The following is a 12,404-nucleotide window of genomic DNA, read 5'->3' as shown; positions in this document are numbered from 1 at the left end:
GGGCGCGCTTCCTGGAGGAGGACTAGGAGGATTTACCGCTCGAGCAGCCGGGATGAATGGAGGGGGCGGGGCCCAGGAGGGCGGGGCCCAGCAGAGGCCCCCTGCCGAGAGGAGGGGGTGAGGGGGCCCGGCCAAGAGCTTAAAGCCGACTGCAGGGAGGCTCTTCCCAGACCCGCCTCACTGCCTCAACTCCGAGGGTCTCCGAGCTTACCGAGCTTCTTCCCAGAAACTTCGCAGCCCCGCTCAGCCCCTAACGCTCAGCGCGCGGGCCCGAAGAAGCCCAGTCTACGCGTTCTGGCTAAGTCGCCGCGGGCTCCTGGGAGTAGCCCGCCCGGGCTGAACAGGAGCGCGGGTGAGGGCGCGGGGCAGGCGGACGGGACCCCGCCCGGGCCGCGCTGGGGAGGACCGTTGGCGCGGCATTAGGACCCAGGCGCGGCACAGGCTTGTGTCACCGGCTCCAGCCGCCGGCCCGCCCTGGACGCCGAGGTTGCGGTCGTTCCCGCGGCACCTGGTGAGGAGCCAGGGCGTGCGCACTGGTGTGCAGCCGTCCCGCGGCTGATCACTGGGGCCATGGCCGCGGCCACCAGGCGCGTGTTCCATCTCCAGCCATGCGGTGGGTGCCTGCGGCTGGAAGGGCGTCCGGTCTCCGTCGCAGAGGCGTGCTAAGCTGGGACGCGGAGCCGTCGAGGCGCTGGGGGGAATGCGGACGCCGCCGGCCTGCACCGGCCCCCGGCGTGGTGGGCGAGAGGGTCGTGGGGGCTTCCCAACAGGGACGGGGGTGCCCGGGGTGAGTTCAGCCACGAGGGAGTGGGAGCCCGGGTGGGTACGCGGGTGGCTGGGGGAAGCCCAGGACGACTTCGTGGGCACTGCGCGCTTGACTTAACACCGTTTTGAAACTCTTAACAGTTTTTCAGCCTACGAGGTAGCTGGTGGAGGGGTGGGGGGCTTGCAAATGGCGGGGCGGAGTTTCGGGGTCCCTAGCACCTGGAGCGCCAGGGTCTTCGCAGCCGGGCGTGCAGCCACCTCGGAAAGCCTCACTTTACGTTCTACCCGACACCTTTCCCGCCCCTGGCGCAGCGCGGCAGCCTGCCCACTCTTAGGGATCCTTGGGCCTCTGACTGTCCCCTGCGCGGCCGCAGCAGTCTCTCCGTCGCCGCTCTGACGCCCGGGGTTTATACGGCCATCTATTTACGTGCACTTGAACCGCCCCGCATGGGAGTAGCATCCCCACCCTTCCATACTATCGTCATCCTCGTCCTTTGTCCATCCCTGCAGCCTCTGGTGCTAGCTTTACTGACCCCGCCCCTCCCTTCTATGCCGCCCGGGCTCCCGCCCCGGGAGTCCGTCCGCATCCTGCCCCCCGACCCCCAGGGTCTCCGAGTCTGGAGCCGCTTTCCTCTCGTGCACGCGGCCCTTCCTGTCGCTTCCTTCCTCACACAGCGAGGCACAAACAGTCCGGACCATCCATCCGGGGCCCGGCGCTGAAAGCGCGGACAGCTCTCTTCCTCCCCTACCACCCGCCCCCCACCCCGCGGCATCTCCCAAGAGGACCAACGGCTCCGCCTCCCAGGAGAAAGTGGGTGGTGCTGAGGGCAGGAGACCGTTGCCGGGTCGCCCCAGTGTGACCCCTGGCGCGTGCGGTTGGGGGCAACTGCACGTGTGATGGGGGTTGATGGCACCAGGGACCGACGTGAGAGTGAGAGCCGAAATGTGCTGGAAGAGCCCCAGCCCAGTTAGTGGGCTTGGCAGCGAAGGCTTGAGAGAGGGAGGCCGGCTTCCACAGGGAAGGTGGCCAGACGGGTCTCCTCCCTCCAGACTCCTGCAACAAGCGAATCCTTCCTTCCTTCACGGGCTACTGTTAATTACTCCTGGAGAAAACATGCTGAAAACATCTCCCTGTCTGCCTCGGTCCTTTCCCACCTGGGCAGCCCCTAGCAGATGGGCTGAAGAATAACAGGCCTGGCTTCCTCTGGCTCCTCAAGGAGCCCCTGTCTTGTACTGTCCCCTGCTCCTTTTTCTCCCAGGGTCTCTAGGAAGGGTAAGAAAGACTCAGCAGGGTTTGTGTGTGGTGGGCAGCAGATGTGCCCTGAAGACTGTCCAGGGCTGGTGCATGGAGCTGGTGACAATTCTTTGGCTTGCCTTGCAGAAAACTCTTCTATCATGTCGCAGAATGGATACTTTGAGGATGCAGGTGAGTACATTTCAGGTATGGGTGTGTGTATATAGAGAGCTCCTTGGTCAAAAGTCTCTAGGGGACCTAGTCCATCCACCTGGGTACTCATGGTCCTCTGCTGGTGCTGGGATGCCTTTGGATTCTACCCTCCAGAAGGTTGTGATGTGGTCAGAGGGGCAGCTGACACTGCCCTGGACTCTGGCAGATCTCTGGTGGTCCTGTGGTCCTGGGAGGGCAGGCTGCTCCCATTCTGCACTATGTGGACCATCTGATAGCCCATGGTTTTGCTGTTACAATGCTCTGGTTGTCTGACCAGCTTATAGGCTAAGTGTTGTGTTTGCCCACATTCCTCAGACCCCGCCCAGCCCTGTGAGGGAGGGGCTGCCATTGTCCCTCTAAAGAATTGTAACCTCTCTGCACCTCAGCTTTCCCTGCTTGCACCAGCCTAGCTCTCTCCCTCCCCTTATCTCTGGGCTGGCTCTGGGCTGCCTCTCCTGAGACCAGATTCCAGAGCTGGCCTCAGAGGGGTGTTTAGTGGGACAGTGCTTGGACACAGTGGTGATGTGCTCCTACCCAGGGTCCCCAGGGCATGGTGACTGCATGTGCCAGGCTGCTGGTGGGCAGGTTAGGTATGTGATTGGGCTGTAGGGTGGAGATAGGGCACACATGGCATCCCAGGAGCCTTGCAGGGAGCTGGTAGTGTCTGCTGGGTAGGTCCTAGATAGAGCCCAGGATAGGGGAGAAGAGGGACAGTGTGAGAGGCATGCCAGGGAATAGTGGGTGCTGGTGGGGGTGACAGAAGGGAGGTTGGGACACTTTGGGGCTGGGGAACCAAGCATTCTAAGCAAAGCAGGTCTAGAATTGGGGAGGAAGGTGTTTTTCATGGACGTGAGCTCCATGACAAATGGGGGAATGACATCTTTTGACTTAATAGTTCTTCTCTGGGCTCTGGGTGCAGTGCAGACCTGGAGTTAGGGGTCACCAGTCCATGATGGCCTTGACAGTGGAGGCCTAGTGCCTCCTACCCAGAAAGGGCCCAGGCTGAGCACAGGACATTGGGGGAACAGGGCCTGGGATGTGCAGAGGAAACCAGTGGGAGGGAGTGGAAGTGAGTCAGGGTGAGTCACTGCCTGGCAGGTGGAGGCATGCTGCTGACCCGTCCCTGTTCCTGCACAGGTGTTTTTCAGGCATTGGTGGGGTCTCAGCTACAAGGGCTCCTGGGTGAATCACAAGTGGTGGACCACAGGGGACCTACAGGACAGTGAGGAAGAGGTGTCAGCTGGGCCAAGAGTAAGGCAGGGAGGGCCCTAGGTGGACTTGCCAGAGAAGAAAGGGTCTGTCAAGCCTTGAAGAAGGCCCTCCAGGGAGGGAAGCCCTCAGCTTGGAGGACAGGAGCTGGCATGCCTGGGGTGCTGGCCGCCTGGCCTAAGGAGTGAGAGATTGAGGTGGGTGGTGTGGGACTGGGCCTGAGGGGCCAGGGGTAGCAGGTCTGGCTCAGGCTGTCATCCCAGAGGCTGTGGGGAGCCCCAGCAGGACTCAGGGCAGATTGGAACTTTTTCATGTCATCAGGAAGGCTTCCTATAGGAGGGGGCCTGTGTTGGGGGTCAGTTGCAGGAACTGAGAGGCAGACCAAAAGAAAGGGGCAGCATGTTCTGTGCTCTGGAGTCCCAAGGTACCATAACATGCCCCTTGCCCACCATGGGTGGAGGCCTGAGATGAGGCCTCCTCTGGGGTCCTGTCACCTCCGTCTCTGGCTCTGTTTGTCTGGCTCTCTTGCTTCCTGGGCCTTGTCTGATGTTGGACTAAGGTCTCTCAGCCCTGATGCTTTGCTCCACATGCCCTCCCTGTGCCAGTGAGGTCCGGATACTGCAGGGCTCTGGCTTTCCTTGAGTCGTTTCTGGGGAGCCAGACAGCTCCAGGTCCCACAGCCTGGAGGTTCTGAGAAGGCGGGGGCCAGTCAGTCTTAACTACATCATTGTACCATGTGCCTGGCTCAGTGTCTGTGGAATGAACATGTTCTTTCTCTAGCTAAAGGATATGTGTGGCACAGAACAGTGCAGGGTTCCCGCTGCTGGAGAATGTTGGAGAAAACCATTGGGTGGGGGGTGCCAGCTGGCTGCCATACTCAGGGAGCTGGGCCAGGACCAGATATTGGGCCTAGCTGAGGCTTCCTTCCTAGCCTGCTAGAGGCCTCCCTTACCACTCACCGAGATTGCACCAAGTGGGACAGCCCAGGGGCCCCCGCTCCTTTGGCTTGGAGCCCCTTTGTCCTGTGTGTAGCCAGGCCCTCTTGGGGGGGTCTCTCTTGGTGGTGGTTGGGGCTCCAGGCTACCTCAAGTGTGACGCGGATGATGCCTCTGAAACCCGTGAGGAGAGCCTGGGGGATGAGGCCTTCGACACGGTCAACTCCTCCATTGTGTCTGGCGAGAGCATCCGCTTCTTTGTCAACGTCAACCTCGAGGTGCAGCCCACCCAGTCCGGTATGGGGGTTGTAGCAGGGACGGGTCGGGGGAGGCACGCAGGGGACTGGGGACTGGGCAGATACGGCCCCGCTCCACCAAGAGAGACCTGAAGGGCTGGGGCCGCCCCCTGAGCCCTCCTGCTTTCCTCCAGCAGAGAGTGAATCGCCTGGAGGCTACGGTCTCCTACACACCTCCCGCAAGGTAAGTGGCCCATTGACCGGATGGGAGACATTTGGTCCTGGGCCACTAGCTGGGGGTGGAGGTGGTTGCTTCCCTGAGAGAGCTCACACTGATGCTGGATCTCATACTAGCCCAGGGCCCGGCTGCTGGGGCCAACCTCGCTGGTCTTCTCTCTGGGAAGCGGGTGTTGGGTCCTGGTGGGCAGGGTCAGCTGGGGACCACCACAGAGGAAGGACCCAGACAGCGACAGGTCCTTCTTATTTATGGACCTGTGTGGTTCGATGTGTGGGGTCCCCACAGTACCTGAAGTTAAAGAACTTTGAGGAAGAGATCCGGGCGCACCGGGACCTAGACGGCTTCTTGGCACGGGCCAGCATCATCCTGAACGAGACAGCCACCTCCCTGGATGACGTGCTACGGGCCATGCTGTGCCGCTTAGCCCAAGACTCCCACAACACTGAGCCCGACTGCAACTTGGACCTGCTCATGGCCATGCTTTTCACTGATGCCGGGGCCCCCATGGAGGGTAAAGGTAAGGGCTGTCCTTCTGCCTGGGCGGGAGGTCAGGGAGGTGGGGCCATCTGACCCTCCTGTTCCTTCCACTCTGTCAGCAGTTCACCTACTGTCAGATACAATCCAAGGGGTCACTGCTACAGTAACGGGGGTGCAATACCAGCAGTCGTGGCTCTGCATCATGTGAGTTGCCAGGCTGCCACAACTGGCCTCCCCACGTCACCTTGGAGCCAGGCATCCAGTCCCTGTGGAGGCTGGCTCGCTGTTTGCGGGGAGAGTGAGGAATCCATCCCATTTGGTCTTTTTTTTCCTCCCTAACAGAGGTCACTGGGGTCATAGTTGGGGGCTCGGGGAGGGGGGAGCCCCAGCTCCCAAGGGTGGCAACTGTGTGCTGTGTGCCCTCTCTGTCCCTGCCAGCTGTACCTCCAAGGCTCTGCTGAAGCGGCACGTGTGCATCAGCCGCCTGGTTCGCCCGCAGAACTGGGGGGAGAATTCCTGTGAGGTGCGGTTTGTCATCCTAGTGCTGGCCCCACCCAAGATGGTGAGGAGGGGTTTCGGGTGGCTGCTGTGTTTCCCAGGAAGGAGGGTTCCAGGTTACCCTGCTCTCTTCTTGGGGGCATCTCTCCCAGTGCTGGAGGCACCACAGTCCTGGCCTCTGAAGGCCACATTCTCACCCTCTCTGTTCATCTCTGCCCTACTGGGGTTTATCTGAAGCATACTTGGTAGGTCTTCATCAAGGCCTAATTTCCCCAGAAGTTGCCCAAAAGGTTCTATTTCTTTCCTGACTGAAAAGAGATACTTTTTTTTTTTTTTTTTTTTTTTTTTTGCGGTTCGCGGGCCTCTCACTGTTGTGGCCTCTCCCGTTGCGGAGCACAGGCTCCGGACGTGCAGGCTCAGCAGCCATGGCTCACGGGCCCAGCCGCTCCGTGGCATGTGGGATCTTCCCGGACCAGGGCACGAACCCGTGTCCCCTGCATCAGCAGGCAGACTCTCAACCACTGCGCCACCAGGGAAGCCCAAGAGATACTTTTTAAGATTATTACTATTCAAACATAGGGGCCTTTCTTTGGCCTGCCCAACCCTAACTCTAAAGTTGGCTATGATTTGTTGACCAAAGATCCCCACTCCTTCCTGGGGCATTTACCCCCCGGCCAGGGGCATCTCGCGTTTGTGGGGGCTGAGACTTATACGTATATTTGGGGAATCTTCTTTTATGGAAAAAGATTTTAAAGTCATTAATAGAAAATGGCTAGGGCCCCTCCCCAGGCCTGGGAAGGGCCTTAATGCTTAAGATTCCACTGGCTTCTTGATGATTCTGCCCCTGCCTCTGGTGTAGACTCAGAGCTTCGGATGGCCCCTCCCCAGGCTTTCTCTAAGCAAAGGGGGTGCTAACGGGATCGTCCCTCCCAGGGCTTTCATGGACATGCTGTGAATCTCTCCAGCTGTTACTTTGCTGGGGAGAGAGGAAGGGCATTTAGGGCAGCGGGCAGCTCATGGGTCAGAGGGAGTGACAGCTGACAAGGTGGCCAGAACAGCTGGAAGGAATAGAATCCCTAGGATTGAGTGGCTAGACTGGTGCCTTGAGACACGCCAGCCATCCTGACACCTGGCTCCTCCTCGGGGGAACAAGCCTGTTCTAAAGCTACCAGAAAGCACAGTGTGCACGGTGCAGCCCCGGGACTGTAGCTTTGGGCAGCACGGGGTGGGGGGTGGGGGTGCATGCTGCTCCCAGGGGACCTAGGATGGGGAGGTGAGACAGGCTGCTGTGGTGGAGGTTGAACATTGAGTTCATGGACGGGGCTGAGCTTGGCCAGGCAAGAGGCAGAAGGCTGGATGGGCCTGGAACACCTCTGAAAATCATAAACCAGCCGACCGTGCAAATGCCACCAGTGAAAAGTAGCTGGGTGAACATTTTTCTCCATCATCATGATTTCATTATCCACAATTACACAGATTTAATACCTGAGTTTATTAAAAAAAAAAATACTAGGTTGATGGTAGTTCTAGTGATCTGCTGACCTGGTGGAAATCGTGGCAGGGTCCACTATGCTTGAACTTTGGGGGACTACACCCAGGTCATGGGGAGAGCACCTGCCACGTGCTTGGGAATGTCTGTCCATGAATGGCCAGGCTGGGGTTGGGCACCCTTCGCTCTACAGTGGCTACAGATGTGATTCTTTTGCCCCATCCCCAGAAAAGCACCAAGACAGCGACAGAGGTGGGACGCACGTTTGCCACGATGTTCTTAGACATCACCTTCCGCCAAAAGCTCCTGAAGACCCGCACGGAGGAGGAATTCAAGGAGGCCCTGGTACATCAGAGACAGCTGCTCACCATAATGAGCCACTGTCCGAGCATCAGCACGAAGGACTACAGCATGAGCTCCATCTGCACCCACAGACCCCCGCAGGTGCAGGGCAGAGGTGGCCTGGGCGGGCAGCACAGGGCAGGGACACAGGGCTGATGGGTGCGTGTCCTCTTCCCAGCCCCTACGGCACAAGGACTTTCTCCCCATCGGGAGGGGCATCCGGGAGGACATCGCCCGCAGATTCCCTGTGTACCCACTGGACTTCACTGATGGTAAGTGGCCCATGGCCCTCCTGGAGCTCGGCCTGTAGCTCAGGCCCCAGGCCTGTCCTGTGTCCCCAACACACCCTCCGCCCTGTCTCCCATTCCTAGGCATTATCGGGAAAAACAAAGCTGTGGGCAAATACATCACCACCACCCTGTTCCTCTACTTTGCCTGCCTCCTGCCCACGATCGCTTTTGGGTCCCTCAACGATGAGAACACGAACGGGGCCATTGGTGAGGGGTTGGAGCCTGGTGGGTCATGCCGGGTGGAGCCCAGGGCCACGGTTCCCCCCTGACCACCCCGCTTCCTCAGATGTACAGAAGACCATAGCTGGGCAGAGCATTGGAGGCCTCTTGTATGCACTCTTCTCCGGGCAGCCGCTGGTGGTGCTGCTGACGACTGCACCCCTGGCCCTCTACATCCACGGTGCAGTGGGGGCGGCAGCGGGGAGATGCTTCCTGAGGTCCCTGGTCCCAGCCTGGCCCTGACTGCTCACTCCTGTTCCGCCGCCTTTAGTGATCCGTGGCATCTGTGATGACTACAATCTGGACTTCAGTACCTTCTATGCATGGACAGGCCTGTGGAACAGTTTCTTCCTCGCGCTTTATGCCCTCTTCAACCTCAGCCTGGTCATGAGTCTCTTCAAGAGGTGACAGGTCCTTCCCTAAGCTTCTGGGACTCACAAGCAGGAGGGGGACCAAGGCCAGGGGCCTGGGTCAGCTTCCATGCCAGCCTCTGAGGCCCTGTTAACCCTAGAGCAGATGGGGTGCCCCCACCATATCACTGCTCCAAGGGGAAAGCCTAGGACCCTGGTCCTCTTCATGGCAGGAGGTAGGGGGCCATGCTGAGGCTCGAGGAAGCCTCCCCGCTACTAACAACTCACCCCGTCTTATGAGGCATATCCCCTGCTGGCAGGTCAACGGAGGAGATCATTGCTTTGTTCATTTCCATCACATTCGTGCTGGATGCTGTCAAGGGCATGGTCAAAAGTGAGTGTATTGCCGGCGGCCACCTGCTGTAGGGGAAGCTGAGTTGAGATGGGGGGCTATGGACTGTGCCCAGAGCAACCAAGAAGCATGTAAGCGCTAAGGTTGCTTCCATGGCCCAGGGTGCTCTGGGAGCCATGACTGGCAAAGAGCAGCAGGCCCACGTGCTAGAGGGTGACAGAGCTGCCCTAGGCAGGATCAGAGGCCCTGGGCCAAGCAGGATTTGCTGTCAGAAATGGACAAGGGCAGGGTGTGGGGTGGTGGGTAGACAGGCAGGTCAAGGGGTCCTGGCTGACAGAAGGCCAGCTCTCTCCCCTCCTCCCCCCAGAATCCCTTCCTCCCCTCGGGGCTCCTTCACTCCCACATCCATGAGGAAGCTGCTGGGCACCAGGCTCCCAGAGCCCAGATGGCTGAGTCCTGTTGGCCTGTGTCCACAGTCTTCCAGAAGTACTACTGTGGCCACAACCACGGGAACTACTACGAAGATAGGTCTTCCCCGGTGAGCCTGCTGGGCCTCAGCCCCAGCCTCAACAGCAGCCTCCACGCTGCCCTCAACACCAGCCTCCTGGCCGGCCCACCAGAGCTGACTTCAGTGGGCAGCCAGGGCCCCGAGGCCCTGGCCCGGGACACAGCTGTGCTCAGCCTCCTCATCATGTTGGGGACACTCTGGCTGGGCTACACCCTCTACCAGTTCAAGAAGAGGTGAGGGGTGCCCATTCAGGGTGAGGGAAAGGGAGCACAAGCTGCAGGCCACGCTGACACCCACCTGCCTCCTAGCCCCTACCTGCACCCCTACATGCGTGAGATCCTGTCAGACTGTGCCTTGCCCATCTCAGTGCTTACCTTCTCCCTCATCTCTTCCTACGGCTTCCAGGAGATTAAGAGTGAGTTGGGACTAGGCGTGGGGTGTGGTGGGGTGTGGTGGGTTGCTCTGTGGGGGAGGAAGGCTTGAGCAGGGGCCTGTACCTGGCTGCAGTGAGCAAGTTCCGCTACAACCCAAGCAAGAGCCTGTTCGAGATGGCCGAGATGCACTCACTATCCCTGGTGGCCGTCAGCGGCGCCATGGGCCTCGGCTTCCTCCTCTCCATGCTCTTCTTCATCGAGCAGAACCTGGTGGCTGCCTTGGCTAATGCCCCGGAGAACAGGTTCGCAGGGCTGGGGAGGGAGGGGTAAGCGTGTGTCCAGCCCTCCAGGGGCCATGGGGCTTTGTCCACATGTGACCCTGCCTGCTGCAGGCTGGTAAAGGGCACTGCCTACCACTGGGACCTCCTGCTCATCGCCATCATCAACACCGGGCTGTCTCTGTTTGGGCTGCCCTGGATCCACGCTGCCTACCCCCACTCCCCGTTGCACGTGCGGGCACTAGCTTTGGTGGAGGAGCGTGTGGAGAATGGGCACATTTACGAGACGTGAGTGTGAAAGTGGCCCCTTGAGACGTGAGGCCAGAGTCACGTGGACCCTGAGGTGGGGGGTAGCCCTGGGCCACATATGACCTAAGGAAGGATATGGTTCAGGGGATAAGGGCCCAGAAGTAACAGAGCCCAGGAAGCACATGTGACCTGGGATGGACACGGCCCTGTGGACCAGGCCAGAGGTGACCCAGTGCACTGGAACCTCGCAGGATTGTGAGTGTGAAGGAGACGCGGTTGACCTCCCTGGGCGCCAGCATCCTGGTGGGCTTCTCCCTCCTGCTGCTGCCCTTCCCGCTACAGTGGATCCCCAAGCCTGTGCTCTACGGCCTCTTTCTCTACATCGCGCTCACCTCCATCGACGGCAGCCAGCTGTTTGCACGCATGGTCCTGCTGCTCAAGGACCAAGTGAGTGTCTGGCCCTGAGAGTGAGGGGTGGGGGTGGGGGATATGGCTGCAGACCTGCCCACACCTGGTCCCTGCCACCCACAGACCTCGTACCCACCCACCCACTACATCCGGAGGGTGCCCCAGAGGAAGATCCACTACTTCACAGGCCTGCAGGTCCTGCAGCTGCTGCTGCTCTGTGCCTTTGGCATGAGCACCCTGCCCTACATGAAGATGATCTTTCCCCTCATCATGATCGCCATGATCCCCATCCGGTACGGGAGGGTGGCCAGCAGGCAGGAGGGACTCGGCTGGGCGGGAGACGGTGGGCTGGAGTGGCTACCCTCAGCCTGTTCCTCCCTGACCCAATGCTTATCCTCCTGCCTGTTCCCCCTCCCCTCAGCTACAACCTGCTGCCCCAAATCATTGAAGCCAAGTACCTGGACGCCATGGACGCTGAGCACTGAGGTCCTGACTACCAGGCCCTGGCCACACCCCATTCGCCCATCCCTCTGGGTCTTCCCAGGCTGGCTCTGTGGCTGTGTGTGGGTATCTTGGGGTGCTGCTCTGTACTGCACCCCCTCACAGCTGTCCCAACTGGCCTAGGGTGTCTGGGCATTGAGGGGGCTCCAAGGTGTGTGTCAGCTCCTCTTCCCATTAGCCTTTTGCTTTGGGTCCGGAACTCTGCTCAGGGCAGCTTCTGTCCAGGGTGGGACTAAGCAGGACGGATTTTCTTTTGATAAAAGAGCCTGAAAGAGAAACCATTTCCTTGATTGTGTAAGGAACTTGCTGTATGCACATTAGAGAATAAAGCTTCTGTTTCTATGCTTCTACATACCGCCTCCATCCATGCTGCCCTGCCCCAGCCTCTGAAGGCCACCTGAGGGCCCTGAGGAGGGAGAAGCCATCCCAGGGGAGGTGGGATAAAAGGGACTGATTTGTTGAGTGCCGCCTAAGGGCTATTACTTCCAACTCCACACAGTAGCTCAACAGGGAAACACGGAAGGTCCAGGAGGCCTTTGCTGTTGCCAGGAACCTGCAGGGAAAGTGGGCTTGGGGCCAGTGAAGAGCCCAGTGGCTGGCAGGGTGGGATAAGCACATTCACGGTGCTGCTTGCAGGATGGGTAAAGTTTAAAGGGGACAGAAAATGTACTGTGCATCCAGGACAGAACTCTGAGGAAGCAGCTGAGGAGCAGACAGAGGGGTGCCCCGCTCCAAGTGCCACGTGGCAAGTGATCCTTCTTTGGGGCCCCCACCCCAGTAGCCTGTGTTTCCTGCAGGTGGGGCTGTGTCCAGGATCACCAGGCAAGGAGTAGGCAGGCCCCCCAGCACCCCACACCTGAGTTCCAGCCGGACACCACCCATGCCAAGCAGACAACTCAGAGGAGGCTGAGCACCACCACCGGCACTTCCTGAGGAAACAACCCAGCTGGGCTTCACAGACAAGAGGGGAGCAAAGGGATGAGGTCCTGTCCTCACCCACGGGTGCTGATGAATTTTAGGGGAGGAAACAACTGTTAAATCTAGGCCCTGGGCCGTGCTGCTAGGACTGAGGAGGGGATGTAACTTAAGCTTGGGAGCGACACACCAGCATTAAGGACCCCCACCCCCCAACCTGCTGCACACAACGGGCTTTTCTGATTGTCCTTGGGGTTGGGCACCTCCTCTTTACCAGAGTAACACCTGCAGGAAGGCAAGGGAGCCACCCCGGGCCTCTGAAGT

General features: G+C 59.6%; 1 protein-coding gene across 3 annotated transcripts; it reads left to right on the top strand.

Annotated features, from left to right (window-relative positions):
- Positions 1–250: 250 nt before the first annotated feature.
- Positions 251–11,616, top strand: SLC4A11 (solute carrier family 4 member 11). Of its 3 annotated transcripts, XM_079945289.1 has the most exons (20): positions 251–352; positions 2,147–2,191; positions 4,501–4,653; positions 4,790–4,836; positions 5,116–5,347; positions 5,430–5,511; positions 5,746–5,869; positions 7,523–7,738; positions 7,815–7,908; positions 8,008–8,133; positions 8,213–8,326; positions 8,417–8,549; positions 8,816–8,889; positions 9,324–9,588; positions 9,664–9,770; positions 9,863–10,031; positions 10,122–10,295; positions 10,508–10,703; positions 10,788–10,957; positions 11,086–11,242. In XM_079945289.1, exons 2-20 carry the CDS (start codon positions 2,161–2,163, stop codon positions 11,147–11,149), a joined length of 2,571 nt encoding a protein of 856 aa, XP_079801415.1. In that variant the 5' UTR covers positions 251–352; positions 2,147–2,160; the 3' UTR covers positions 11,150–11,242. The 3 variants fall into 3 exon arrangements, with proteins under 3 accessions (XP_079801415.1, XP_079801414.1, XP_079801413.1); XM_079945288.1 differs by having other exon boundaries at positions 5,427–5,511; positions 10,788–11,616; XM_079945287.1 differs by lacking the exon at positions 251–352 and having other exon boundaries at positions 2,146–2,191; positions 4,790–5,347; positions 5,427–5,511; positions 10,788–11,616.
- Positions 11,617–12,404: the final 788 nt, after the last annotated feature.

Source organism: Stenella coeruleoalba (assembly GCF_951394435.1).
Source record: "Stenella coeruleoalba genome assembly, chromosome: 15".
Taxonomy (NCBI): domain Eukaryota; kingdom Metazoa; phylum Chordata; class Mammalia; order Artiodactyla; family Delphinidae; genus Stenella; species Stenella coeruleoalba.
Note: the sequence above shows the minus strand (reverse complement) of the source record. Positions and strands in the feature narration are given on the sequence as shown.